The sequence below is a fragment of the Mercenaria mercenaria genome, chromosome 5 (assembly GCF_021730395.1).
Source record: "Mercenaria mercenaria strain notata chromosome 5, MADL_Memer_1, whole genome shotgun sequence".
Taxonomy (NCBI): domain Eukaryota; kingdom Metazoa; phylum Mollusca; class Bivalvia; order Venerida; family Veneridae; genus Mercenaria; species Mercenaria mercenaria.
The window spans coordinates 58,660,084-58,685,651 of NC_069365.1; the positions used below are offsets into that span (position 1 = coordinate 58,660,084).

Here is a 25,568-nt window from a genome sequence, read left to right on the forward strand (position 1 = left end):
CAAAAAACACCTCCAGAGAAATATATGATAAGTTGTGCAATTTTTGCAAGAACATTGTTTAAAGCAGCATCACAGAATCTATGTAATGTAGTTCATAAAATTATATCTGCCAATCACATCTGCTAATCCAAACTTGCGTATAAGACCAGCTGCCTTTGGGTTTCTCTCAAGAGCCTTGTCGTCAGCCTCTGTCCAGGGAGGCAAATCTGAAAAGAAAATGATAATTATTCTAAACAAAATATTTTCCCATCATGTAACTACCTCTGATTGTCTGTATCATAAATATTCATAGTTTGCAACTGATTCCACCACACATAGACTTTGGAAGATTGCACAAGATGCAGAAAAAGCTCTAATTTCAGAGGTTGTCCTTGATTCTTTGACATGCAATGTGTATACTGTGTAAGTGGCAAAGTTCATGACGTAAAAACGTTCATGAATTCTAGAAATTCGATAAAATATCAGCCAGTGTAAATTTGCATTTTCACCATACGTCATTATAATCAAGTAACGATAAACAAAACTTAGCTCTTTTGGATTTCAATTTCAGGCGATTTGTGAGGATTTCAGCTTGCAAAACGTCTGGAATCAGCAATTTGTAGACTTTTTGACCCACAAATTTATCCACTTATACAGTAGTTAAAGACTGTATCAGTTTATTTACAGTGGCCAACTGTTGCTTAACCTTCAGCCTGCTGGCGGCATGTGATACTGCCTTTGCGACCAGTGCAGACCAAGATCAGCCTGCACATCCGTGCAGTCTGATCATGGTCTGCACTGTTCGCTATTCAGTCAGTAAATTTTCAGTGAACACCCCTTTGAATAATAAATGGTATTGCCCAAATTGAATGATGGACTGGTCCATTTTAGAAATTTAGCAGGCTAAGGGTTAATATAGGGATGACTCCTCCGAAGAATGTGAATCATGTTATGTTTTGGCAGGATAGGGCAAGATACAGAAGATGCTCCAAATCAAGAAGATATCTCTCGTTCTTTAACCTTTACCTTGCTAAATAACAACAAGAGCACCGCCTTGCGGGTGCAGATGATCATCTGATTTTTTTTTGTCTCTGTATAATAGAAATATTGTCCTACCCATGATTTTCTAAGTCCAAAAGGGGCCATAATTCTTGCAAAAAGCAATGTAAAGTTATGGTACTTGCTGTGCAGAGTCAGCTTTTAATGGCGAATAACTGCTCCAAGTTTTAAAGCAATACCTAGCTTTGACCGTTAAACAGAGTCAGCTTTTGATGGTGAACAAGCGTTGCAAGTTTTAAAGCAATAGCTTTGATAGTTTAGGTGAAAAGCTGACCTAAACACAAAACTTAACCAAGAAATCTGATTTTCTAAGTCCAAAAGGGGCCATAATTCTTGCAAAAAGGAGGATGTAGTACTGTACAGTGTCACCTTTTGATGGTGAACAAGTGTTGCAACTTGCAAGTTTCAAAGCGATAGTTTAGGAGAAAAGTTGACCTAAACATAAAACAACTAAGAAATGTGATATTTTCTAAGTCCAAAAGGGGCCATAATTCTTGCAAAAAGCAGGATGGAGTTATGTTTCTTGCTGTACAGAGTCAGCTGTTGATGGTGAACAAGTGTTGTAAGTTTCAAAGCAATAGCTTTTATAGTTTAGGAGAAAAGCTGACCTAAACATAAAACTTAACCAGGCAACGCCAATGCTGACGCCGATCAAGTGATGACAAATACTTTTTTTTTTTTAAATCAGATGAGCTAAAAATGGACTGGTCTATCATTCAATTTGGGCAATGCCAATTATCATTTGAAGGGGCATTCACTGAAAATTTACTGAGTGAAAAGCAAACAGTACAGACCAGGATGGGCCTTCTTAAAGCTAATTATCATCAACCTTACTATTATCAGCAAACTATCCTTGTCAAGGGAAGTAATCATCATTAACCATTACTATTAACAGCAAATGCCCTTGTCAAGGGAGGTGAGGTTATTATTATTAACCATTACTAATAGCAGAAATTGCCCTTATCACGACAAATAATTTCCACTACTATTAGAAGCAATTGCCCTTGTCAAGGGAGATAATCATTAGTAACCATTATATTTAGGCACATAATTACAATACTTATTTACCGGGGGAATGGGGTCCATATTCTATGTACGATACCGATCTGTTTACATCATTACTACACTGAAAGAGCAACTGTAACACAAATCTCTCTGACAAGTTGTATTTGTTGGCAATTGTCTGAAAAAGAAATAAACTAGAATGTGTCTGTAGGACACAGGGTGTGCCCCCCACTGGTACATTTGTCATAAATGAGGGCCAATAATTCAAATGTTTGCAGTCTTAATTGGGTATAGCCTCTACAATCATTTTATGAAAAGGATTCATTATTCTAGGCCCTTTACTTTTTGAGCTATGAGCATCACAAACAAAAAATCCACTATTTTGGTTATTTCACGGGCCATAAGTCTGTAATAAGAGCTAAGATTCTCAAGAGGAATGCCAAGTGTGCAAGTTCACATCACGATAAAGAGTCCAGCAAGGTTTCCTGAATTTACATCTGATACTTTTTGAGCTAGGCACATAATTAGGTGAAAAAGTGCATTTTTTTACTATTTCAGGGGCCATAACTTTAAAAATAGGGGGTGGAGCCAGTCAAAAAATGTGAGGTGTGCAAGTTTATATCATGATAAAGACTTATGCAAGTTTTTAACCATTTATATTAAATACTTTTTGAGCCAGGTGCATCACAAGGTGAAAATATGTATTTTTGACTATTTCAGGGGCCATAACTCTAAAAATAGGGGGCGGACCCAAATGAAAAATAGGAGGTGCGCAAGTTCATATCATGATTAAGACTCATGCAAGGTTTCATGAATCTATATCAAACGCTTTTTGAGCTAGGTGTGTCACAAGGTGAAAATGGGCATTTTTTACTATTTCAGGGGCCATAACTTTGAAAATAGGGGGCAAAGCCAGATGAAAAATAGGAGGTTTGCAAGTTCATATCATAATCAAGACTCATGCAAGGTTTCATGTATCTATATCAAATACTTTTTGAGCTAGGCATGTCACAAGGTGAAAATGTGCATTTTTGACTATTTCAGGGGCCACAACTCTAAAAATAGGGGGCGGAGCCAGATGAAAAATAGGAGTGGGCAAGTTCATATCATGATTAAGACTCATGCAAGGTTTCATCAATTTATATCGAATACTTTTTGAGCTAGGCGTGTCACAAGGTGAAAATGTGCATTTTTGACTATTTCAGGGGCCATAACTCTGAAAATAGGGGGCGGAGCCAGACGAAAAATAGAAGGTGCGCAAGTTCATATCATAATAAACACTCACGCAAGGTTTCATCAATATGTATCAAATACTTTTCGAGCTAGGCGTGTCACGAACTTAGGACAGACAGACAGACAAGACCAAATCTATATGCTCCCACCACTCATGGGGGGGGGGGGGGGGGGGGGGGGGGGGGGCACAAAAACCCAGTAAGTCTGAATTAAATATGAACGTTTTTAACTACAGCTAAAAAATTTGTTGTTTATATATCTTTTCCTCATACTAATAAATCTAAAAGTAAATTCACTTCATAAAGCCTTGTTACATCTAAAAGATAAACATTAAGTTTTAAAAACAAGGCCACTGCCAGAAAGTGTCTCGCCCAAGGGCAACTGGACTCATACTAGCGGGTTTTATACTCACATTATATTTTTAACGGTTTTGGTTTTGAGAAATTGTCATTTTTGTGAATTTTCAAAGGCGTAAATTTTTTTCTAAAATAATGCTAATTTCTTCAAGGTGAGGGTCAAGGTCACTAAGAGGCCAGGACTTGCCATGGGGGTGTAAAATGAGTTTTGGAACCATCCTACAATGTTTCAAAGCAATATATGTAATGGTTTTTGAGACATTGTCATTTTTGTGAATTTTCAAAGGCGTAAATTTTTTTTATAAAAAATGCTAATTTCTTCAAGGTCAAGGTCACAAGGGGCCCAGGACTCACCTTGGCAGTGTAAAATGAGTTTTTGAACCATCCTACAAGGTGTAAAAGAAATATATGTAACGATTTTTTAGTTATTCCCAATTGTTGACGCTGTCAACACCATCGGAATTTGAATCACTTAGTCTTGCTGCGAGAAAATAAAGTCAGACAAAGAATTTTCTTTGAAACAATGAACAAAAAAATATTGTATGCAAGGTCCACTAATCCAGCACCAGTCTTGCAAATTTACACCCTGTTAATCTCACCATTAATGCTTTTTATCACTTGATCTTACAGAAATTTTCATGAATTTTACTAAGGTTTAGCTTTGGTTGATTTTTCATAGCCATTATTGGGTCATATTCCAAACTGATAAAGGATCTTTTTACCCTAAATTTCAGACAGTAATTCCCAGCTGTATTCTATGAAAAAGTTTGGTAAAAAATGATTTCTCTCTCTCCGTATTTTAAAAGTAAAGTAAGCTTGTTAACAAAGATCACCTAAAATATAAATCATTGTTACAGTAAAGAAATTCTTCTTTGATTTTGGTGGGTTTAGCATCACACTGACATTATTGTAGGTAATATGGCAACATTCCACTTTTTGTGGGCTTTATATCATCAAGGACTGGCACCACTGACCTTCCAAAAAACAGTGGGATGGCTTCCTCACATAAAGAATTCTATGCGAAGCTTTAGCCTACACTGGTGAGGGTGTAAAGAAATAGGAATCTGTAAGGTTAATACGTAACGGATAATAAGACGTTTTCTCCAGTTTTGACCTAAATGCCATTTAAATTCCAAAAGACAATGGTATGCCTCATCTTGCTCAAATACTGAAAAAAAAATCCTTTTTCTGCGTTACAAGCTCATTTTCAACAAGAGCTGTCTGTAAGACAGCACGCTCAACTTTTCTCAGTGCTTGACTCTGAATTAGAGCTTTGCCAGTAAAAGGGGCATATCTCTGTCAAAATTCAAATCAGAGTTATGGGGGGTTGTTTCTTCTGGTGTAGCCTTTGATAGTAAATAATTACTTTAAGTTTCAAGTCAATAGCTTTGACAGTAACAGAGATATTTAACTTTATCAAAAACTTTAACCAAAAAATTCTAAGTTAAAAAGGGGCATAACTCTGTCAAAATTAAAACAGAGATATGGAGATTGTTTCTCCTGGTTGATAGTAAATAACTATTTTAAGTTTCAAGTCAACAGCTTTAATAGTAACAGAGATATCTGACTTTATCAAAGACTTTAACCAACAGTGACGCTGACGCCGGGGCGAGTGCAATAGCTCTACTTTTTCTTCAAAAAGTAGTGCTAAAAATCTACTTTAATGGGGGTAGTTTCATCATAAAATTTTATAAAGTTTCAATCAGCTGACTTGGAAATATTGCCCTTATCAAACTATCTTAGTTTGCATAAAAGCAACATTAGTAGTTAAAATATTGATATATACCAGATTTTATTTTTTAAGAAAATCACAGGACAGAAATTTACACTGAAGTATACAATTTGGCCATTAAATGAAAATGAATCAAAAGATATTGTTAAAATTCAAAATGGTAGATCTGATTTTAAAATAATGACTGTATACATACTTCACACTGTTTCTTTTTTAGTCAGTGAACCAAACAGAAGAATAAAATGAAAGCTTCACATTCAATTTTGTTTTTCATTTCTTAAACTTGTGACAAAGTAACAGTCAAAATCAGAAATGCTACATAAAAAAATCCATAATTTATATATATGAGAATGATTGAGTGATATATACAAAAGGTACACAACATTCACAGTTGGCCATACCTGAATTGTTGCTTTGCACTCAGCCACAAGCTTTCTTTTCTTTTCATCTCGTTCACTGACAATTTTTGTACTGTCTGAAACATCATAAGAAAACAGCTCACTTCTTTGATGAAATTACACACACATCAACATTATACAGTACATTGTTGCAAGCAAAATACAGGGGCATTTCTCAAGACTTAGATCATATTGTTCTGAACTTGTAACATATTGATATTATTTCAGCCCTGACCAGGACTCAAATCCAGGGCATCTCATATCTAAGCTTTAGGTGTAAGAAGTTGCATGTTCGAGTCCGGGTTGTCTGTTACATGGGACCCAGTGTAAATAACCTGTAAGTTGATATGAACTGCCACCTTAGAACATCACAAAGATAATGGTTTTTTTTCTTTGTTTTGGTTGGTTAAGAGTCAAACATAGTTTAGGTCATATGGTGACATTTCCAGCTTGGTGGAGGAAGACCGAAGGTGCCCCTCCAGGCATTGTTTCCGGCACAGGCAGGCTTCCCAGTAGAACCATATACCTTCCACAAGCCAGCAAGACAACCAAAGAGCTGTTAACTCATGGAATTCAAGGATTAATTCTAAAATGGATGTGTCTGTAGTTGGTTAGAGACTACAGTGGTGCACTTGTACTTCCTTGCTATACAGCTAGCTTTTATAGTGATATAGTTGAGTCTATCCTTAGGTGTGACAGGTCCTTAGTTAACAGTCCCAGTCAGGGCTAAGTTATTTTCAGTTTGTTACACTTTCAATCTTTTATAGTGTAAAATAAAAGTAACTAGAGCTATGACTGAAGGTGATGAATGTACCCCTCACATGCACTGACACTGTACATTGCAATTTGACACTCACAAGACTGCATAATTATGTGGACTGTATGTATATACATGTAGGGTAAGTGTACCCATTTTCGCACAGTTCACGGTTTCGCACACCAAAGAATTTTCCGTTTCTTGTTATGAAATATTTGCCAAGAGAAATTAAAACTGGTGAATCCAAGGGACCAGGTTGCCTTCTGAATGTTCCTATAGTTTTCTAAATGACAAGCAGGCATTCTGATAAAAGAACAAGGATCTATAAAAGTGTAGTAAAAGTATCACCGAGACAGCATAAAATTAGACGCCACTGAGGGTACCTCGTTTGTGCATGTTATAGCGACATCATTATGATAATGACAGCTAAAAATACGGTTTCTACAGAAGTATCTGTGTTGTGCAATTTCGATTCAACCAATATCTGCATTGTACAAAGAATTAGAGAATTTTTAGTCATGGTGTGCGAAACCGGGTTCAAATATGTCCGAATAATGGGTCACAAAATATCAGTAATACTGTAAAGTCATTAAATTTCGTGGGCATGAAATTTCGTAGTTTTGGTCAAAACGGCAATTTCGTGGGGATATGAATTCGTGGATTTCAACTTTTGAACATAAAGTGAATGAGAATTTTACTTGTTTGTTGGGATTAAATTTCACTGATTGACCCAACCACAAAATCCACAAAAATTAGTCCCCCACAAGTATTAATGATTTCACAGTATTCACTTCTGACAGGAAAAAAATTATGAAGAGACAAATAAACTACTTAGGTTTTGAACTCAATTTTAGGGTAGATCGGGTATTTCCAAATACAGTTTTTTCTGACTAAGATATCACTTGAAAAGGTAATTAATCTTTAGTTCTTATGAATTGTTTAGTGCTTGGAGTTAAAAGTATATGTACCTGTTCCATGCCTTCTCTTTCTTACATCTTGTTTTCCATTGTGTTCCTTGCTGGACTGCCTGGTGCGTTTGTTAACAATAGTTACTTCAGCATCTCTATCATTTCCTTCATCAGCCATATTTATTACTGTAATGTTTTTTTCTTTAATGTAACTTCTTAGCATTTCATCAAAACTATCAGAGTCATTATTACTGTCATTCAAGATATCCACTCCTCCACTTTCACCCGAGTTTTCAATTATACACTGACCAGATGAAGTTACTTCATTGCTACTAATTTCAACTACTTCAGGTTCTTGAGTCCCAGCATTTTCACTTACTTGAGAACTATTTTTTACAATTACTACCTGAGTATTTTCTTTAGCCTTATTAACAGAATTCACAAGTCTTTTCTTAGTTGTACATGTCCCAAAGTCTACTTCATCAACTTTCCTTTTACCATTTTTTAACACAGCTGGTACTTCAAGCTCAATCTCATTGTCACTAGGGTCACTATCACATGATTCTCTGTGACAGTGTCAACCTCCCATCATCCATTTTTTTAACTATCATTTTAATTTCCTCATTTTTATCAACTTTATCATTTTCTTCAAGTTCCATGCTATCCTCATCTGTCATCTGAAATATGTCTGATGGAGAAGGAGGAGCAGCATTTAAGTATTCTATATCTTCTTTGTCATTATCAATATCAAGTTTAGAATTAAGTTTATTCTTATCTTTCCCTTTAGATCTTTTATTAATCTGTTCAAATAAATCATTTGATTTTCTTGAAATTCCTGGGATGCCATCACACTTATCCTTACTTTCAGCAGGGAGTTTTTCCTTTTCATTTAGTGTTTCCAATGAATGGTCAAATTTTCCTTTTTCAGAGTTAATCTCTTTCTCTGTTAACTTGTCTAAAACCACTTCCACAGCATACGCACGATATACCTTTTCCTTGCAATGCTTTTCACAATCTGTTTCTACTTGATTACATTTTTCACAGTTTGATTTTCCCCCACTCTGTTCTTCTCTATTACTTGAATCCTTACAAATTTCTTCGTAAGTCGCTATTTCCCTACTAGGTTCTTCATTATCAGCTTTCTTAATGTTATTTTCTTCAAAATTTGTTCCTATATGGATAAGTTCATCACTATTAGTTTTATTCTTACTGTTTTCTGCACCATCATGCTGATTGTCACCTTTGTTTCCTTTCATTTCTTTGCTTTTCTTACTGTCACCTTGGTTTTGTTTGTTGTCTTTGCCTGTCTTAATGTCACCTTTGTTTTCTATTATTTCCTTGCCTTTCTTATTGTCACCTTGGTTTTCGTTAATTTCTTTGCCTTGGTTTTCTTTGCCTTTCTTACTGTTCATTTGATCTTCTTTTAAATCCTTGCTTTTCTTATTAAGAGATTTATTTCCCACTTCGACCACTTTGTCCCCATTTTCTTTCTTTTCATTTATATTTTTTATTTCATGTACATTTTCTGTCTTCTTTGGATTATCCTCATCGCTCATTGTAAAATCAAACATATCTCCAAACCCTCCTGTCAGGTTCACTTTTCTTGCGGTACTATCAGGTCTCTTACTTCTCTTCTTATATGTTGCAAATAAGGCATCAGCAGCTGCAAATACAGGAAGTCAATGACAAAAAGAAACATGATGTTGGTATAATATGTACCTATTTAAACAGTTCTTTAACTGTTTGTTTGTATTAGGTCTAACCCTTACCATGCTGGACACAATTTATTCTGCCTCTGCGACCAGTGTAAATCATGGTCAGCTTGCACATCCATGCAGTCTGATCATGATCTGCACTGTTCGCCATTCAGTCAGTATCTTTTTGGTAAACACCCCTTTTAAACACTTAATGGTACTGTCCAAATTGAAAGATGGACAAGCTCATTATAGAAATTTAGCAGGGTAAGAGTTAACACCGTTTTTCAACAGTATTTCAGTTATGTAACAGCGGGCTGTTAACCTAACTTTGTACCAGTACAAACCTGTTCTCCGCAAGTAACTGCCAACTTCCCCACATGAATCAGAGGTGGAGGACGAATGATTTCAGACACAATGTCTTTTATAAAATTGTCACGGAGAACATATGGCCTGCCAGAGGATCGAACTCACAACCCCGCAATCTGTAGATCGGCGCTCTCCCTATTGAGCTAAGCTGGTGGGTTGTTCTTTAAGTGAATTTGTATTTCCAGCTAGACTAGTTTTATGACTTGTTTTCTTTTTGAAGTTTCATTATTTTGCACATCATTGAAAAACTTTACTAATAGGACTTGACTTATCTATGGACTATTTCTGATTTCAGCCTTGGTTTTAGAGTTACCATGCTGTAACATAGGACTTGTCTTATCTATAGACTATCATCTGAGATTGGCCTTGCTTTGGAGTTTAAAGAACCTGATTTCAGCCTTTCTTTGGGAGTTACAACGCAGTATATTAGGACTCATCTTATCTATGGACTAGATGTATCTCCATTTTTTGCCTTACCTTGTGAGTTTTAGGACATGAACTTTATTATGTATTTCAAGGGAAAGTATTGATTGTAAGATAAGCAGAGGTCTGTAGGACAGACTAATGTTTGGCTACATGTACATGTTTTGTAAACAATACCTATCCCCTAACTTTGAACATACTTTTACATTAAGAGATACTGAAGGTTCTTCAATGTTAAAACAATTAATGGAGACAGAACTTGTATAAAATGAGTAGGGGTGTAACGATACATCGAACTATCGATGCATTGTGATACTAAGTGTCCCGATAGCATGCATCGATAGAAAAGTCACGATCCAATAACAATCGCCGATAGTTCCTTCAACAATCGATAGTTTCGATAGTTTTGAAATTTTAGTAAATACAGAAATAATTTATAATTTATAAACCAAGAAACAGAGCCAGCTTTCATTTGCACCTCGGAACATGTTTACGTCTCCATTACCGTATAGCGGGTTATTTCTACAGGGGGAATATTTCTGCGTTTCTGCGGTCTCTCGGTAGAATCGCAAAAATATTTCCAGCAGAATATTCATCTAGCAAAAATTTAAAACGCAAAAAATCTGCATTATTTTTACCAACGTTGTTTCACGCTTTATTTCCTTAGGTAATCCGAAAATCACAATGGCATGGTCTAATTATGGGAAATTACCGATAATGGTGTAATTAGGTGTGATGGTCAATCAAAGTCCAAACTGTTAATCCCTCAGAAAACGTTTTTCTTCTGTGAATAAAATAAACTGAGTGAATTTCACTTGTGTTATTAATCCCTTGTGAAGATCTTCCGAACTTTACTTTAGTAACCTTTATATAAGCAGTGTAACCGTTATGCCGATATACCGTAGTTTGAAGTTGTTGTTTGTGCAATTGTTGTTAGACTTATATTTTTTCAATTCACATGTTATTATATTCTACATTGTATTCCTTAAATGCCAAGTTATTTTACAACAGTTACCAGTAATTTAGTTTATTGTTTCCATACGCTATCATTCTCACAACGCCCGAATATGCGAGGAATTACCTCCTCTTTGGCATAAAAACGCAGAAATTTCTCTTCCTTTTATGTGAAAACGCAGAAATTAAACACGCAGAAATTTGTTTCTCAATTTTTGGGGCCAAAACGCAGAATATTTTGACCACAGAAATAACCCGCTATACGGTACAATAATTACCCTCACGGAATTAAACTACCATAAAGGACAGAAGTCTGGGAGACAATTAATAAATTTAGTTTCTTAGAAACTTTGATTAAATATGTTTGAATAACCTGTTAATTTTAGATGAGAAAATGTACTATGGACATGGAGAAAGAAGGCTATTTGTATTATACAGCAAACTGTTCGGTAGGGCCCTTCATTTAGTGCTGGTACACCTTAATCTGATCTGTTCATTTTCATTTTCGTCTTTTTCGATGCTTTGGGTTATTAAACATGTTGACATTCGCAACAAAATGGCCGATTCCTTTGAGTATACCTTGCATAGGTTTATTGTTTTACTTATTGTTCCAAAGCCAAGGAAGGCAGGAAATATTTAATGTTAGAATTATTTCTGTCCGTTTCAGTTATACAAACATCTCAATGTGTGTTAACAGCAATTATAAACAGTGCCGTCTGTTACACTGTGTAACAATGCCAGGAGGGTGAGGGTACAAAACTTTACATATTGATTATAAATATTGATGGAAAATTAAAAATTAAAAAAGAAAAAAAAAATTGGGGAGGGTGGTGGGGGGTGGGGGGACCAAGGCAAGGTGGCAACCAGGTGTGGGTACACAACTTCACATTTCACATTTTTATAATAAATGTTCATGGAAAAGAATGAAAGAAGTTTAATGAAATTCTTCAAATTGGTTGGTTTGTTATGTACAAATCTGTGGATTTTTAAACAATTAAAGGGCAATAACTGTACGGAAAATTGACAAATAAAAAAAGAAAATGACGGGCATCATCAAAGTATGTTGGTTCATATTTATTTCAAGTTTCATGAAATTCTACCAACTTATTAGTGAGAAATGGCTGCAGATGTGTATTTTTCATTAGATCAAAGGCAATAACTCTAAGGGAAATTGACTAATAAAAAAAAACAAGAGGGCCAAGATGGCCCTAGGTCGCTCACCTAAGAAACACACCATAACAGTGTAAAACATGTCTGACCTAGTGATTTCATGGAAACAAAAATTAATATTCTGACCAATTTTCATTAAGATTGGACCAAAAAATTGGTCTCTTGCGATAAAACAAGCATTTTCTTAGATATGACCTAGTTTTTGACCCTAGATGACCAAATGTTCAAACTCGACCTAGATTTTATCAAGGCAATCATTCTGACCAAAATTCATGAAGATCAATTGAAAAATACAGCCTCTATCACATACACAAGTTTTTTCTTTGATTTGACCAAGTGACCTAGTTTTTGACCTCAGATGACCCATATTCAAATTCGACCTAGATTTCATTAAGGCAATCATCCTGACCAAATTTCATAAAAATCAATTGAAAAAAACAGTCTCTATCGCATACACAAGATTTTTCTTTAATTTGATCTAGTGACCTAGTTTTTGACCTCAGATAACCCATATTCAAACTCGACCTAGATTTCATCAAGGCAATCACTCTGACCAAATTTCATGAAGATCAATTGAAAACTACATCCTCTATTGCATACACAATGTTTTTCTTCGATTTGACCTAGTGACCTAGTTTTTGATCCCAGATGACCCATTTTCGAACTCGGCCTAGATTTTATCAAGGTAATCATTCTGGCTAAATATCATGAAGATCAGTTGAAAAATACAGCCTCTATTGCATACACAAGGTTTTTCCTTGATTTGACCTAGTGACCTAGTTTTTGACCCGAGATGACCCATTTTCAAACTCGGCCTAGATTTCATCAAGGATATCATTCTGACCAAAATTCATGAAGATCAATTGAAAAATACCGCCTCTATCGCATACACAAGGTTTTTCTTTGATTTGACCTAGTGACCTAGTTTTTGAACCGAGATGACCCATTTTCGAACTCGGCCTAGATTTCATCAAGGTAATCATTCTGACCAAAATTCATGAAGAGCAATTGAAAAATACCGCCTCTATCGCATACACAAGGTTTTTCTTTGATTTGACCTAGTGACCTAGTTTTTGAACCTAGATGACCCATTTTCGAACTCGGCCTAGATTTCATCAAGATTATCATTCTGACCAATATTCATGAAGATCAATTGAAAAATACAGCCTCTATCGCATACACAAGGTTTTTCTTTGATTTGACCTAGTGACCTAGTTTTCTGACCCGGGATGACCCATTTTCGAACTCGGCCTAGATTTCATCAAGGTTATCATTCTGACCAATATTCATGAAGATCAATTGAAAAATACAGCCTCTATCGCATACACAAGGTTTTTCTTTGATTTGACCTAGTGACCTAGTTTTTGACCCGAGATGACCCATTTTCGAACTCGGCCTAGATTTCATCAAGGTTATCATTCTGACCAAAATTCATGAAGATTAATTGAAAAATACAGCCTCTATCGCATACACAAGCTAAATGTTGACAGACGACAGACGACAGACGACAGACGACAGACAGACAGACGACGGACGCCGGACATTGAGTGATCAGAAAAACTCACCTGAGCATTGCTCAGGTGAGCTAAAAACTTGACGGGCATCATTGCAGTATGTTGGCTCATGTTTATTTCAAGTTTGATGAAATTCTACCTGCTAGTTACTGAGAAATGGCTGTGGATGGACATTTTTGTGCATTTTTCATTAAATCAAGGGCAATAACTCTAAGAGAAATTGACCAATCAAAAAAAAACTTGAAGGGCATCATTGCTGTATTTTGGTTCATGTCTATTTCATGTTTAATGAAATTCTACCTGCTAGTTACAGAGAAATGGCTGCGGACGGACATTTTTCATTAAATCAAGGGCAATAACCCTAAGGAAATTTGACCAATCCAAAACAAAAAACTTGATGGGCATCATCGCAGTATGTTGGTTCATGTTTATTTCAAGTTTCATGAAATTCTACAAGGTAGTTACTGAGAAATGACTGTGGATGGACGGACGGACTGACAACGCCATTTCAATACCCCCACTCCCGATTTCATCGGCTGGGGTAACAAACTTGAGAGAGGTTCATACAAGGATGCTAAGACCAAGTTTGGTAAAGGTCCATGAAGTTGTTCATGTATAGTCACTTACAAGGTTTTCCACCTTCAGCTCTGGCTGCTGAAGAGAGGTTCATGCCAGGATACTACAGACCAAATTTGGTGTATTTCTGACCAGAAATTTCAGTGGTGATGTTCAGGTAAAAATGCTGATGCAGGACAAAGGATGCTGGACCATCAACCTATACTGACAGCTTAGCTTGAAGAAAGTTTTAAACGCAAGATTACAATCAAACACTTCTGGCAAACTTACTAAATTCTGGTTCTGTTTTCTTCACAACACTTCCACCAGTAAGCTTTGACAACCACCGTCTATCCACATCATATTTATAGCTCTCTATGTTTGGTAAAATATGTTTTCTGTAGCGGGTATTCATTGAGCTTGCAGTGTGTTTAGTTATCTGGAGAGAAAGAAATATAATTGTTATAAATATAGGAGACAATGTAGGAAAACTCGCATCTTTATCAAAATTTCAAATATCATGTTTATATATAAAAATAAAGGTGTGGACATATCTGAGCATGTCACTGTATCACTCATATGATATGCAAATGATATTCAAGCCATTGAAGTTACCAAGTGTATCATATGTTGTTTACATGTCAACGCCATTGAATAACCTCGGTTTGTGACATTTTCTGACCTGCAGTAAACCCTAAACCCCTCAAAACTAAACAAATGTCTTTGTCAAGAATAAGCTGTTTTCATTTGTTTATACCCCTCTGAACTTAAAACTCTTTTACACTGCTCTTCTACAGTGTTACCAAGGCTGTTCAGTTTGGGAGGGATCCATCGCATTTATGGTAAATGCCTATTTAAGCACAGTAATACTAGTACAGCATGCTTTTTTTTCTTGTCATAACATCATCAGGAGTGTTTATTTCTGGTTCATAAAGAACATCCAAAACAAAATTCAAGTACTTCTCAAGAGCTTTTTAAGTATTTTTTTACACTTTCCCAAGGACCATTTTTTTCTAAACCAGATCCTGAAATGTTAGTCAAAACAATTTTTGTCAACTATTTCCAAAACTGGGTTATTGTAGAATTTGCAAATTTGTAAACTGATAAAAAATATGCTGTCTTTTATAACCACTACTGGATTGACAAAAAAAAATAAAATAGATATCAATATTTTCTTTCAAATTATCTTCATTTTGGGGGCCTCCGTGTGGGAGTGGTAAAGGTCACTAAATCACTTCCCCCTCATCAATGAGGATTCGAGCCTCACTCGGGGCGTTGTATTCTTCATGTAAGGAAGCCATCCATCTGGCTTATGGAAGGTTGGTGGTTCTACCCAGGTGCCCGCTCATGATGAAATAATGCAAGGAGGGGCACCTGGGGTCTTCCTCCCCAAAGTTGGAAAGTCGCCATATGACCTATAATTGTGCCGGTGCCACGTTAACCCCCCACCGGGTACCCCCCAAAAAATCTTCATTTTGTCCATTTCTTTTTTTCATAATTTTTCTTTCCCCAAAAACAAGTTGCTGACAGACCATTTTTTCAAAAAGTCCTGGTTGAAATTCATGTAGGATTTTTTTCCAGAGTTTTAGTCCTTTTCATAAGTTTTCAAGGCATAGCATTAAATCTGAGGACTTTTCTAGGCCTGTGGGAACCCTAGTAAACACATTTACTCTCCTGCTAACCCTTATCATGCTGGACAACTGATTCTGCCTTTGCGACCAGTGTAGATCATGATCAGTCTGCACATCCATGCAGTCTGATCAAGATCTGCACTGTTCCCCATTCAGTCAGTACCTTTTTGGTATGCACCCCTTTTAACAGTTCGTGGTACTGTCCAATTGAGAGATGGACAAGTTCATTATAAGAATTTAGCAGGGTAAGGGTTAAACACACCTTGAAAATGACTATATAGGCTGCTTTAAAACTTTAATGTTTAAATATTTCTTAAACAGAATAATTTTAAACACCAACATTTAAGACAATGACCTATCTATGAAACGTCTACGTTCCCGCAAGGGGTTTGACGTCAACGCCAGATAGATCTATCTACAGCTGTATCTTACTTTCCGGAGTTCCATATCTTTCCAGACACGTATACCCAGGGCTTCAGAGTATCTCCTTTCTTCCACCAGGAATGTAATCATAGCAATATCCTCCTCCTTTGTGTACTTGCTTCTCCTAGATATAAATAGAAAATGTCAAACGTTTCAGTCAGCTTTCACTTTATATATAGCTGAACCTGCTTCAACTGTCACCCATATTAAGCAGCCGCTTGCTCTCAAGTAGCCAGTCAGTTAACATCCAAAATTAGTTTTTTTTGGTTATAATTTCAGCTTGTCTTAAGCAGTCACATACCTTAACCCTTACCATGCTAAATTTCCATAATGGACTGGTCCATCTTCTAATTTTGGCAGTACCACTTATCATTTGAAGGGGTGTTTACTGAAAAATTACTGACTGAAAAGCAAACAGTGTAGACCATGATCAGACTGCACAGATGTGCAGGCTGATCTTGGTCTACACTGGTCGTAAAAGCATAATCAATCGTGTCCAGCACGGTAAGGGTTAAGCCTTGGGCTACAGATATGCTTTTGTTGTAATTGGGTATTTACCACTTTACTTTTAAGGTAATTGCAAATTTTGGTTTTTTATCGCTTAACAACTTAATTTTCACCCAATTTACTTTTGCTCAATTGCTTTTTTTAATAGACGGCTTTTTTTTAAGAAAATTAATTGTGCATCATAACACATTCCCTGACTTCCCCTGGCAAGGCCAAATACACAAGTAGTGTATTAGTCTGACTGGGTTGTAGTCAATTTCTCCCTGCAGCACAATTTTTTCTGAATCCAAAGGCAGAAATTGTATCTGAGACTGGTTCACAACATTACATGTAAATGAAAAACACCCTAAAGGACGAAATTGAACAGAACATTCCTCAATCATTGATAATAGTGCTCAGCTTGAAGGAAATACTTCCCACTCAACCATTCATGTACAGCATTTTCAACTTGCCCAGTCTCTGCAGCTTTTTACCTCACAATACCAGGCAATCTTAAAAGTAAATGAGTAAAATGATTCTGAACAGTAGTTTCAGAGATATTTAAAATTTTTCCATATTGCCATAGATGGAAAACTAGCCCCACTCCTTGGTGGCCATATTCTTTAATGAAACAGATCGATTAAAAGCAATTTGGAAAAGGTTCATTTAAGGAACATTGCTGTGAAACTATTTTTAAAAAGACCAGTGATTTCAGAGAAAATTTTCCATAATAGCCCCACTCCCTTGCAGATATTAAACAGGAGCAAATGGTTTGAAGGAATTTGGTAGAGGGTCACTTAAGGAATAATTATGTCTGTGGAACTATTCTGAAATCAAGCCATTGCTTTCTGAAAGGATTTTCAAAATTTTCTATACAGCCAAAACAATCTCCACAAGTTTTTTTCCTTTTGGTTGCCATGGCAACCAGAATTTATGGATGACCTTTTGAAAGAATTTCAGGACCACCCTGAAAATATTTCTGTGAAATTTGGTTGAAACTGACTTGGTGGTTGCAGAGATTTTCTTTAAATAAATTGTAGAAGATGTACAGAAGATGGAAATCCCAATGATCGTAAAAGCTCATCATGAGCGCTTCCTGCTCAGGTGAACTTTAAAGACCAATGTATAAAAACTTGAAACCTACCCTTTATAATCCCTCGCTGATGTCTGTACAATATAACCAGCTGGAGACATACTGTCATTGGAGCTAAAGCTGTATTTAGATACATCAGAATCTCCTGAAGGCGAGCGAACTCTTGTCCCCGGCTGTACTCTAGATAAACAGAAATAAATATGTGTACAACGAAAGGGACTGGAAATATGATAATTATGTTGGAGATATAAAACAGTGTATTGAGATGAAGAGCTAAGTCTGGTCCCTGGCTCAACTCTGAACATTGGAAAAACCACTTCCTCACAATAACTTAAGGGAAATGATAAAAAACGACTATGTAATCATTTACGACGATTCAGCCACTTCGCCAGTTTTATACATTTTAAAGAAGACTTGTCTTCATTTCCAGAGGCTGTGTCATATTCAAATGCCCAAAATCATACTGGCTTTTAGAAACCCTGCATTTAAGTACATGTATGTCTGTTTGTTTTGTTGGGTTTCAAGTCACATTGACACTATTTAAGATCATATATGATCAACTTTCCAGCTTTTGCTGGTTGAAGAAGACACTAATTGTCCCTGGGGGGCATTATTTCATGCACAGGGTTCCACTGTGTAGAACCACCAACCTTCCACATCGGAAACTAGAGACTGCTTTAAGTAAACGTCACCCAATAGTATACTACTTCATTTAAATGGAACGATGAACTGATAAACAATATAAGACCATAGCACAAAGACATGTGTTTGAAGACAAACAAAATGTTTGTGAAAAGGAAATGACCAAAATTATGTAAGTAATTGTATGCAACTATAACTTACAGTAAAACACACATGCTCTAAACGGTACCTTACATAATGTGCATTAAAAGTATGACAAAAGAACTTTGTAAGTGACATGTTTAATGTCATTCAATTATACCTGTAAGAATCCACGGGCAACAGTTTATTCTGCTTTACACAGTCTTCTATGAAGTGTGCTGAAATGTAATCATCACCAGATACCATACTTCCTTTCTCTGCTAGTCTGAAAGGAAAATTCATTACACCATACTTAACTACATAACCATTATACAGATATATAGCTCTTGGCAAAAATTGACATGTAAAATTTTGCCACCCTTTAATAGTAATACAAGCTCTGATATACTGTAAAAGAAAATAAGTGCATTTGCTGTCAAAGAGGTTAGACTGCTTCTAGGACAATTACAGTATCAATGGGTTATAATACAGAAGCACCCTTGAGACTTGATGTGGTGTGTCTGAAACAGTCGAGTGGCTGACATCCCCTCCTTGTACATCTTTTTTTAGATAATAATTAAACATAATTTTATATTTTTCATGATAAAGAGTCTGTTCACAGTGTTTGTTGAATGACAATTAAAAAGCCTGATAATACAGATGTAACAAAGTCTTACTTACTTGGTACTATCCTTCAATACTTTCGATGTTACTTTTCCACCACCATACTGTAAATATGCAAAACAAAGCTTAAGTAAACAATAGGGCAATGATCGGACCTTTGTTAAATGTGATAAAAAATCACATTCAACTGACAATTTAAATAGTTTATCATAAACTTTGAAATTTCTACCTCACATGTCAATGTTTTCCTTCGTCTTAATGGGATCTTTTCTTTTGACTCCTCAGTGTGATGAACAACATTTAAAAATAATTGCAGTCATGACTGACTTAAAACCCTTAGAACAGCCAGCATCTGTAATAGTAAGTACCCTTTACAAGGGCCTACCTCTGATTCATTCCAAGAATTATGGCAAGGTAATATTTAAACTACTAAATGCCTAAAAGCGCTGTAAAAGAACAATAAAACAAACAAGAGCGCTGCCAAGCGGGGCAACATACGCCCGAAGGGTTACATCAGAGGATGGGTGCAAAACTTAAAGAACTTGACTGTTGAAGCCCAAAGGACAGGAACAACAACGGGAAGAAATTCCAAAAAAAATTCTTAGTCCACAAAAAAATCCTTACCAGGTACAGGTATGTCTAAATACACCTAAGAGGTACCATCCATGTTGTACCACAGAAAAGTGGTCTCGGTTTTTCCCTATGGCCAATAATACAAGAGCTGTCCGTTAGACAGCGCGCTTGACTTTTCTCAGTGCTTGACTCTGAATTAGAGCTTTGCCAGTAAAAAAAAAATCCAAGTTAAAAAGAGACATAACTCTGTCAAAATTCAAATCAGAGTTATGGAAATTGTGTCTCCTAGTGTAGACTTTGATAGTAAATAACTATTTTGAGTTTCAAGTCAAAAGCTTTAATAGTAATAGAGATATTTGACTATATCAAAAACTTTAACCAAAAATTCTAAGTTAAAAAGGGGCATATGTCTGTCAAAGCTCAAACCAGAGTTATGTGAATTGTGTCTCCTGGTGTAGAGTTTGATAGTAAATAACTATTTTGAGTTTCAAGTCAAAAGCTTTAGTAGTAACAGAGATATTTGACTTTATCAAAACTTTAACCAAAAATTCTAAGTTAAAAAGGGGCATAATTCTGTCAAAATTCAAACAGAGTTATGGGGATTGTTTCTCCTGGTGTAGACTTTGATAGTAAATAACTATTTTAAGTTTCAAGTCAATAGCTTTCATAGTAACAGAGATATTTGACTTTATCAAAAACTTTAACCAACGGTGATGCCAGGGCGAGTACTACAATAGGCTTAGCTCTACTTTTTCTTCGAAAAGTCGAGCTTAAAATAGTTTGAAAATGAACTATTTATAGTAACATAAAAGGGAAGTAATTCAAATTTTTTTTATTGTAAGTGAACAACAAGAGCACCGCCTTGCGGGTGCTGACGCTCATCTGATTTTTTTTGTGTAATAGAAATATTGTCCTACCCATGATTTTCTAAGTCTAAAAAGGGCCATCATTCTTGCAAAAAGCAGGATAGAGTTACGTTGCTTGCTGTACAGGGTCAGCTTATGATGGTGAACAAGTGTTGCAAGTTTCAAAGCAATAGCTTTGATAGTTTAAGAGAAAAAGTTGACCTAAACATAAAACTTAACCAAGAAATCTGATATTTTCTAAGTCCAAAAGGGGCCATAAATCTTGCAAAAAGCAGGACAGAGTTATGTTTCTTGCTGTACAGGGTCAACTTATGAAGGTGAACAAGTGTTGCAAGTTTTAAAGCAATAGCTTTGATAGTTTAGGAAAAAAGCTGACCTAAACATAAAACTTAACTAAGAAAACTGATTTTCTAAGTCCAAAAGGGGCAATAAATCTTGCAAAAAGCAAGATGGAGTTATGTTTCTTGATGTACAGGGTCTGCTTATGTAGTGAACAAGTATTCCAAGTTTCAAAGCAATAGCTTTGATAGTTTAGGAGAAAAGTTGACCTAAACATAAAACTTAACCAAGAAATCTGATATTTTCTAAGTACAAAAGGGGCCATAAATCTTGCAGAAAGCAAGATGGAGTTATGTTTCTTGCTATACAGGGTCAGCTTATGATGGTGAACAAGTATTCCAAGTTTCAAAGCAATAGCTTTGATAGTTTAGGAGAAAAGCTGACCTAAACATAAAACTTAACCAGACAACGCCGACGCAGACGCCGAAAACCGCTTGATGACAATAACTCATCATTTTTTTTTCAAAAAATCAGATGAGCTAAAAAGGGATCTGCCAAACAAAAACAAGAGCACTGCAATGCAGAGCAATATACACAAAGCAAAGTCATATATGACCTTTGACCCCTAAGTGTGACCTTGACCTTGAAGCGAGTCATCTGAAACATGCGCTCTGCACGTCGTCTCAGTGTGGTGAACATTTGTGCCAAGCATCTTTGAAATCCTTCAAGCAGTTCAAGAGTTACAAAGCGGACACGAAACAAACTGATATGACCTTTGACCCCTAAGTGTGACCTTGATCTTGAAGCGAGACATCCAAAACATGCGCTCTGCACGTCGCCTCTGTGTGGTGAACATTTGTGTCAAGTTTCTTTGAAATCCTTCAAGGGGTTCAAGAGTTACAGAGCGGACATGAAATTGCTAACGGACGGACAGACAGATGGACACTGGGGGTATAATATAATACGACGTCCCTTCGGGCGTATAAAAAAGTCCTCTGCAGTGCGGTAAAGTTTACCATATGTGTCCATACCTAGGCCACTTTGGAGTTCCAGAACTTTAGTGTAAAAGTATAGACAGACTTGAAACTTCCGAAGGATTACGGTATCAACAAATGATTAATAGTTGGACATGTGAGATAAAAATGTTCAAAGTTTATTGAAAATCCTTGAAGCTGGGCTGCTGAATCTGATTTTCACATTACTTTTAACAAGAGTATCGCAATGCGGAGCAATATACGCCCAAAGGTATGACCTTTAACCCATAAGTGTGACCTTGACCATGAAGCGAGCCATCTGAAACATGTGCTCTGCACGTCGTCTCGATGTGGTGGACATTTGTCCAAGTTTCTTTAAAATTCTTCAAGTAGTTCAAGAGTTACAGAGCGGACATGAAACAAATTCATATGATGTTTGACCCCTAAACTGTTCAATAATTTGTTGTTCTGTTTAAAACAAGAGCACCGCAATGCGGAGCAACATACACCTGAAGGTATGACCTTTGACCCCTAAATGTGACCTTGACATTGAAGCGAGCCATCCAACACATGCTCTCTGCATGTCATCTCGATGTGATGAACATTTGTATTAAGTTTCTTTGAAATCTTTCAAGGGGTTAAAGAGTTACAGAGCGGACACGAAATTGCTTACAGACGGATGGACAGACAGACCGACGGACACTGGCGTCATAGCATAATAGGTCCCTTTGGACATATAATAAACATTCAATATAAACAGATGAATTCTTCTTTATTTTGCAATCCAAGATGGCCTATCTGTATCACCAAAACAGCCTAACTCGAACTAGTCAATAGTGCTGTAGATTGTAAAGCATGTTGCAATCTGATCCAGTCCACGAGTCCGAGCCTATCAAACCAAGAATCTCATTTTATGTAAAGACAATTCAGTCAAATAAACTGATCATGCCAAAATAAATGTGTATTGTGTCATCTGATTCATCAGATACACACTGAGCTTAATAACAAATTCAGACATTAAAATGATTAGGAATTCTGCCATCATAACATATATGCAACAACAGCACCGCAATGCAGAGCAATATACACCAGAAGGTATGACCTTTGACCCCTAAGTGTGACCTTGACCTTGAAGTGAGCCATCCAAAACATGCGCTCTGCATGTCGTCTCAGTGTGGTTAACATTTGTGCCAAGTTTCTTTAAAATCCTTCAAGCAGTTCAAGAGTTATAGAGCGAACACGAAACATAGTCATAATTATGGCCTTTGACCACTAAGTGTGATCTTGACCTTGAAGCGAGCTATTCAGAACATGCGCTCTGCACATTGTCTTTCTGTGGTGAACATTTGTGTCAAGTTTCTTCGAAATCGTTCAAGCCGTTCAGGTATGACCTTTGACCCCTAAGTGTGACCTTGACCTTGAAGCGAGCCATCCGAAAAATGTGCTCTGCATGTCCTCTTGATGTGGAGAACATTTGTGCTAAGTTTCTTTAAAATCCTTCAAGCAGTTAAAGAGTTACAGAGCGGACACAAAACAAAGTCGTATGACCTTTGACCCCTAAGTGTGACCTTGACCTTGAAGCGAGCCATCCAGAACATGCGCTCTGCATGTCGTCTTGATGTGGTGAACATTTGTGTCAAGTTTCTTCGAAATCCTTCAAGGGGTTCAAGAGTTACAGAGGAGATATGAAATTGCTAACGGACGGACACCGGCGTCATAACATGATAATACGTCCCTTATAATAATGAAAACTAAAATCTAGGTATGCAAGTCTCTTGAGAAAGATTAAACTTTTGATATGGTCATTCAGCAATGCAAGCGGCTGGTCAATATGACGACACATACATTATTTCGCAGTATTTTCAGAAGTAACTTATAAAACTTTATTTTCTTTAATTTGAGTTTTTGAAGAAATCTTAGTAACGCAACTGAAATAATTTTCATGCATTTTTGCTATGCGAAAACACAACACTGCTAGCTACTACTGGTTGCAGAACAGTTTCCGATAAGTACTAGTATCCAAATACATGTACTCGTAATCTCTCCTTTCATGTAACTCTTTAGAAAGGGAATACTGTATTTTGGAACGCTTGCTCACAAGCAAGCATCGAGCGAGATAATCCCAATGTTGCATGATTAAAGGCCAGACTTTCCCCTCTTGGTGCTAAAAAACAGATGGCCTCCTAGTAGTATCTTAAAACTTTGATTATCCATTAAAATTGCTACTAGTGAAAATATAACCTTGGTTTCTGACCACTGAGCCATATTTTAATGTTCCAAATTTTAAGACTAGCTCAAGATCAAAATCAAGGTTAAATTTCATTTCGGTACAAAACACTGTGCATGTGGTCCAAATTTGAAAACTGTGGCTTGAGAAGTGTGAAAGTAGGTCACTAGATCATTTTCAAGGTCAAAGTTCATTTCGGTAGACAGAACTATGCATGTGCTTCAAATTTGGAGGCTGTAGCTTGAGAAATGTGAAAGTAGATACTAGGTAAAAATCAATGTCAAATTTCAGTTCACAGCACAAAAAATATGCATGCAGTCCAAATTTGGAGCCTGTAGCTTCAGAAATGTCAAAGTAGGTCAATAGGTCAATCTCAAGATCAAAGTTCATTTCGGTACACAAAGCTATGCATGTGGTCCAAATTTGATGGCTGTAGCTTGAGAAATGTGAAAGTAGGTCACTAGGTCAAAATCAAGTTCAAATTTTATTTCGAAACACAAAACTATGCATGTGGTCCAAATTTGAAGCCTGTACCTTCAAAAATGTGAAAGTAGGTAACTAGGTCAATAACAAGGTCAAAGTTTGTTTCGGTACACAAAGCTTGAAGGCTGTAGCTTGAGAAATGTGAAAGTAGGTCACTAGGTCAAAATGAAGGTCAAATTTTATTTCGGAACACAAAACTATGCATGTGGTCCAAATTTGAAGGCTGTAGCTACAGAAATGTGAAAGTAGGTCACTAGGTCAAGATTAAGGTCAACTCACATCTAGGTTCATATTGCCACTTAAAACAATACATGTGATCCAAATTTGAATGATGTAGGTTGTAGACATGAAGACATCAAAGTTTTTCCCTATATATTTAAGTCTATATGAATCATGTGACCCCCGAGGTGGGGCCATATTTAAACCTAGAGGGATAATTTGAACAAACTTGGTAGAGAACCACTAGATGATGCTACATTACAAATATCAAAGCCCTAGTCTTTGTGGTTTGGACAAGAAGATTTTCAAAGTTTTTCCCTAAATAAGTCTATGTAAACCATGTGACCCCCAGGGCGGGGCCATATTTAACCCTAGGGGAATTATTTGGACAAACTTAGTAGAGGACCACTAGATGATATCATATACAAAATATCAAAGCCCTAGGACCTGTGGTTTTGGACAAGAGGTTTTTCAAAGTTTTTCCCTATATAAGTCTATATACACAATGTGACCCCCGGGGTGGGGTCATATTTGACCCCAGGGAAATAATCTGAACAATCTTGGTAGAGGACCACTAGATTTTGCTACATACCAAATATCAAAGCCCTAGGCCCTGTTGTTTTGGACAAGAAGATCAGAAACCATTTAACTGTTCCTGGCCAATGTGACCTTGACCTTTGACCTAATGACCTTAAAATCAATACGGGTCACCTACTGGTCATGACCAACCTCACTATCAATTTTCTTGACAATAGGCCTAAGCGTTCTTGAGTTATTGCCTGGAAACCATTTTATTGTTCCTGGTCACTGTGACCTTGAACT

General features: G+C 36.5%; 2 protein-coding genes across 2 annotated transcripts in view; both read right to left on the bottom strand.

Moving 5' to 3' along the window:
* LOC128557082 (uncharacterized) lies at positions 1-7,967 on the bottom strand. The gene is made up of 4 exons (XM_053543693.1): positions 7,488-7,967; positions 5,766-5,839; positions 2,107-2,221; positions 1-206 (listed from the first exon to the last, which is right to left on the bottom strand). Exons 1-4 carry the CDS (start codon positions 7,648-7,650, stop codon positions 79-81), a joined length of 480 nt encoding a protein of 159 aa, XP_053399668.1. The 5' UTR covers positions 7,651-7,967; the 3' UTR covers positions 1-78.
* The window catches only part of LOC123557342 (telomeric repeat-binding factor 2-interacting protein 1-like), a 21,175-nt gene continuing 3,573 nt past the window's right edge, over positions 7,967-25,568 (bottom strand). Inside the window, exons 2-7 of the mRNA XM_053543692.1 lie at positions 19,183-19,229; positions 18,683-18,787; positions 17,791-17,919; positions 16,170-16,284; positions 14,398-14,545; positions 7,967-9,090 (exon numbers count right to left, since the gene is read on the bottom strand). Coding sequence (XP_053399667.1) covers positions 7,982-9,090; positions 14,398-14,545; positions 16,170-16,284; positions 17,791-17,919; positions 18,683-18,787; positions 19,183-19,229 — 1,653 coding nt within the window. The 3' untranslated portion in view covers positions 7,967-7,981. The remainder of the gene's footprint in view (positions 9,091-14,397; positions 14,546-16,169; positions 16,285-17,790; positions 17,920-18,682; positions 18,788-19,182; positions 19,230-25,568) is intronic.